The sequence below is a fragment of the Sinocyclocheilus rhinocerous genome, unplaced genomic scaffold (genome assembly GCF_001515625.1).
Source record: "Sinocyclocheilus rhinocerous isolate Xijiao unplaced genomic scaffold, SAMN03320098_v1.1 scaffold4283, whole genome shotgun sequence".
Taxonomy (NCBI): Eukaryota; Metazoa; Chordata; class Actinopteri; order Cypriniformes; family Cyprinidae; genus Sinocyclocheilus; species Sinocyclocheilus rhinocerous.
Genome location: NW_015650359.1, coordinates 15,060 through 18,174, shown reverse-complemented (window position 1 = coordinate 18,174; position 3,115 = coordinate 15,060). Strand labels below are relative to the sequence as shown.

At 37.1% G+C, this 3,115-nt stretch overlaps 1 protein-coding gene across 1 annotated transcript in view; it reads right to left on the bottom strand.

Annotated features, from left to right (window-relative positions):
* LOC107711809 (transcription initiation factor TFIID subunit 2-like) overlaps positions 1–3,115 on the bottom strand; it is a gene marked incomplete at its 3' end in the record, with an annotated part of 28,807 nt that overhangs the window by 11,701 nt on the left and 13,991 nt on the right. Inside the window, 3 exon segments of the mRNA XM_016516857.1 lie at positions 615–680; positions 1,614–1,723; positions 1,874–1,988. Of these exon segments, the coding sequence (XP_016372343.1) occupies positions 615–680; positions 1,614–1,723; positions 1,874–1,988 (291 nt within the window).

Genomic DNA, 3,115 nt, shown 5'->3' with positions numbered 1-3,115 from the left:
AGCCGTTTTAGGGGGGCGTGGCAGAGTCTTAACTTTGATAAAGAATATCTCTTTGGTTTTGAGACTTTAGTTCAACTTCAGGGATCTTATCTATGCACAATCAGCTTGTATCACTCCAAAGAGAAAGGAAAACTTGAAATCGCATCATATGACCCCTTTAATGCGCGAGTTGGCATAATTTGGGCTCGTGACGGAGCGGTAGCGGAGCGTTCTAGGAGCTCCAGGCAAAGCTCCAGGCAAAATCACGTCGCTCCACTCCTCGCTCCGCTCACATACTCTGGTTCCGAAGATGAACGAAGGTCTTACGGGTTTGAAACAACATAAGGGTGAGCAATTAATGACAGAATTTTCATTTTTGGGTGAACTAACCCTTTAACATCTATATTAAGCTTCTGCGCTGCTTTCAATCTGCTTAAGCATCCAGCGTGAAATGGGCATCAAGAAGAAAAAATTATGTATTTATAAACTAAGTGTATGTGCATGTGTATATGTAGCAAGAAGTTAGAGTGCTGTTACTCAAATATACCTGTAATTCCTAAGTGTTGTGCACTTAAAAAGTTGGAACATTCATTGATCTGTATGTAATAAAATTATAAAACACAAAAACAGCTTACTCCATGGCTGACAAGTCCATGTCAACTTCCTCTCCATTCATCAGAGGGACTTTCTTCTTCTTGTTCCTGGCAGAGAGAGAATAAATAAGGATACAAACAAACAAATAAATTTTTTTTAAAAATACCGAATTCATGCCAAGTGCTGGATGACAATTTTAAATGCAACACTTAACAGGAAGCACTGATTAGACTCAGGCATGAATTTTGTTCTGAAAGCAAGTGTCCTACCTTCTGCTTTTGGAGTGGCACGGAATGTCATGTTTGAGACTGTTCTCCTCTATCTGTAATGTGTGGTTAAATGACCCATCCAGTTCTTGCACGGTCACTTTAATAGGGCCCTGACAAAAAACAAAAGCAAGTGTAAGCTTTCAATATGCACATAATCATTGTCAGACCGCTTTCACTACGCATATGACACTTTTTCTTTTATTCATCCAAACATCCTCTCACACAATTTTCCATCTGATTTTCTCACTGCAGTCACTCACCACATATTTCTGTGTGCCAGATGATGTGTAGTCCTGACGGATCTCTAGTTCCAAAACATTTCTTTTCCTGTTGAAGGCAAAACTTCCCAAAATTTTTACCACCCCACTCTGGTCTCTGAGGTTGAGTCAAAGGTAATAATGTATTAAACAACTGCAATATGCTTGATCTTAAACTTCCTATGTTTCCTAAACGCAACATAACATTTTGGTTAAACTTTAGTTTATTCTCACTATGAACTAGTTGCTCAATAGCATGCATATTACTATCACATTGGCTGTTTATTAGTATTTATAAAGCACATATTAAAGGGGTAGTTCACTAATTAGCATCCTAATTAATGCTGTTCAGTTGGTTTGACACAATCTGTATAGGATACAAACAAACAAATAAATTTTTTTTAAAAATACCGAATTCATGCCAAGTGCTGGATGACAATTTTAAATGCAACACTTAACAGGAAGCACTGATTAGACTCAGGCATGAATTTTGTTCTGAAAGCAAGTGTCCTACCTTCTGCTTTTGGAGTGGCACGGAATGTCATGTTTGAGACTGTTCTCCTCTATCTGTAATGTGTGGTTAAATGACCCATCCAGTTCTTGCACGGTCACTTTAATAGGGCCCTGACAAAAAACAAAAGCAAGTGTAAGCTTTCAATATGCACATAATCATTGTCAGACCGCTTTCACTACGCATATGACACTTTTTCTTTTATTCATCCAAACATCCTCTCACACAATTTTCCATCTGATTTTCTCACTGCAGTCACTCACCACATATTTCTGTGTGCCAGATGATGTGTAGTCCTGACGGATCTCTAGTTCCAAAACATTTCTTTTCCTGTTGAAGGCAAAACTTCCCAAAATTTTTACCACCCCACTCTGGTCTCTGAGGTTGAGTCAAAGGTAATAATGTATTAAACAACTGCAATATGCTTGATCTTAAACTTCCTATGTTTCCTAAACGCAACATAACATTTTGGTTAAACTTTAGTTTATTCTCACTATGAACTAGTTGCTCAATAGCATGCATATTACTATCACATTGGCTGTTTATTAGTATTTATAAAGCACATATTAAAGGGGTAGTTCACTAATTAGCATCCTAATTAATGCTGTTCAGTTGGTTTGACACAATCTGTATTGTTAAAAGCGCTATATAAATAAAGGTGACTTGACTTGACTCAAAAATAAAAATTTGCTGTTAATTTATTCACCCTCAGACCATCCAAGATGCACGTGTTTTTTTTCTTGAGTAGAACAGGAAAGAAGTTTTTTTTTAGCTGAAACCGTAGTCCTTGGTGATTCATAAAGTCAGTGGCTGCCGCCTTGGAGAACAAAAAAAAAAAGAAAAAATAAGCATATCAAGGAACAAAATTAATACTCATGGCTCATGACGATATATTGAGACCGATCATTTTGCTTCATAAGACCTCAATATCTCATCAGGAGTCACAGGTTAGCAACAGCTCTCGTGAACACGCATTGGAGATTGAAGCGGAAGTGAAAAAAGTTGTGAAAATAGTAGTTACTTTTGTTATTTTGGCACACAAACAGCATTCAAGTCGTTTCAGAAAATTACAGTTGAACCACTGGAGTAACTGACTACTTACATGATGATTTTACTACCTTTTCTGGGCCTTCTAAGTGTTAGTTACTTAGGCTGTCAATGAAGGAACAGAAACCTCTCTGATTTCATTTAAAGGTGACAAGCTGTCATGTTTCATTAGATTATTTTTGAAATGTCTGTTAAGATTTTTTGGTTAAAATTCCTCAGCGGTTGTGAAAAAAACACCCTTTTTACCTAGTAAAAACCAGCTCCGTTCACAGCGACCCGTTTTGGTGCACGTTTCTTTAAATGCTAATGAGCTACTGCTTACCCCACCCATTCATTTTACTGACTCACAGAGCAAAGATAGCATAGTTTGTCTGTATGGATGTTAGTATATTAGTATAGCTTTTTATCTCTCCTCTTTCCACTTCTGTTTCAGGTTTTTATAAACTATTTCTTACTAT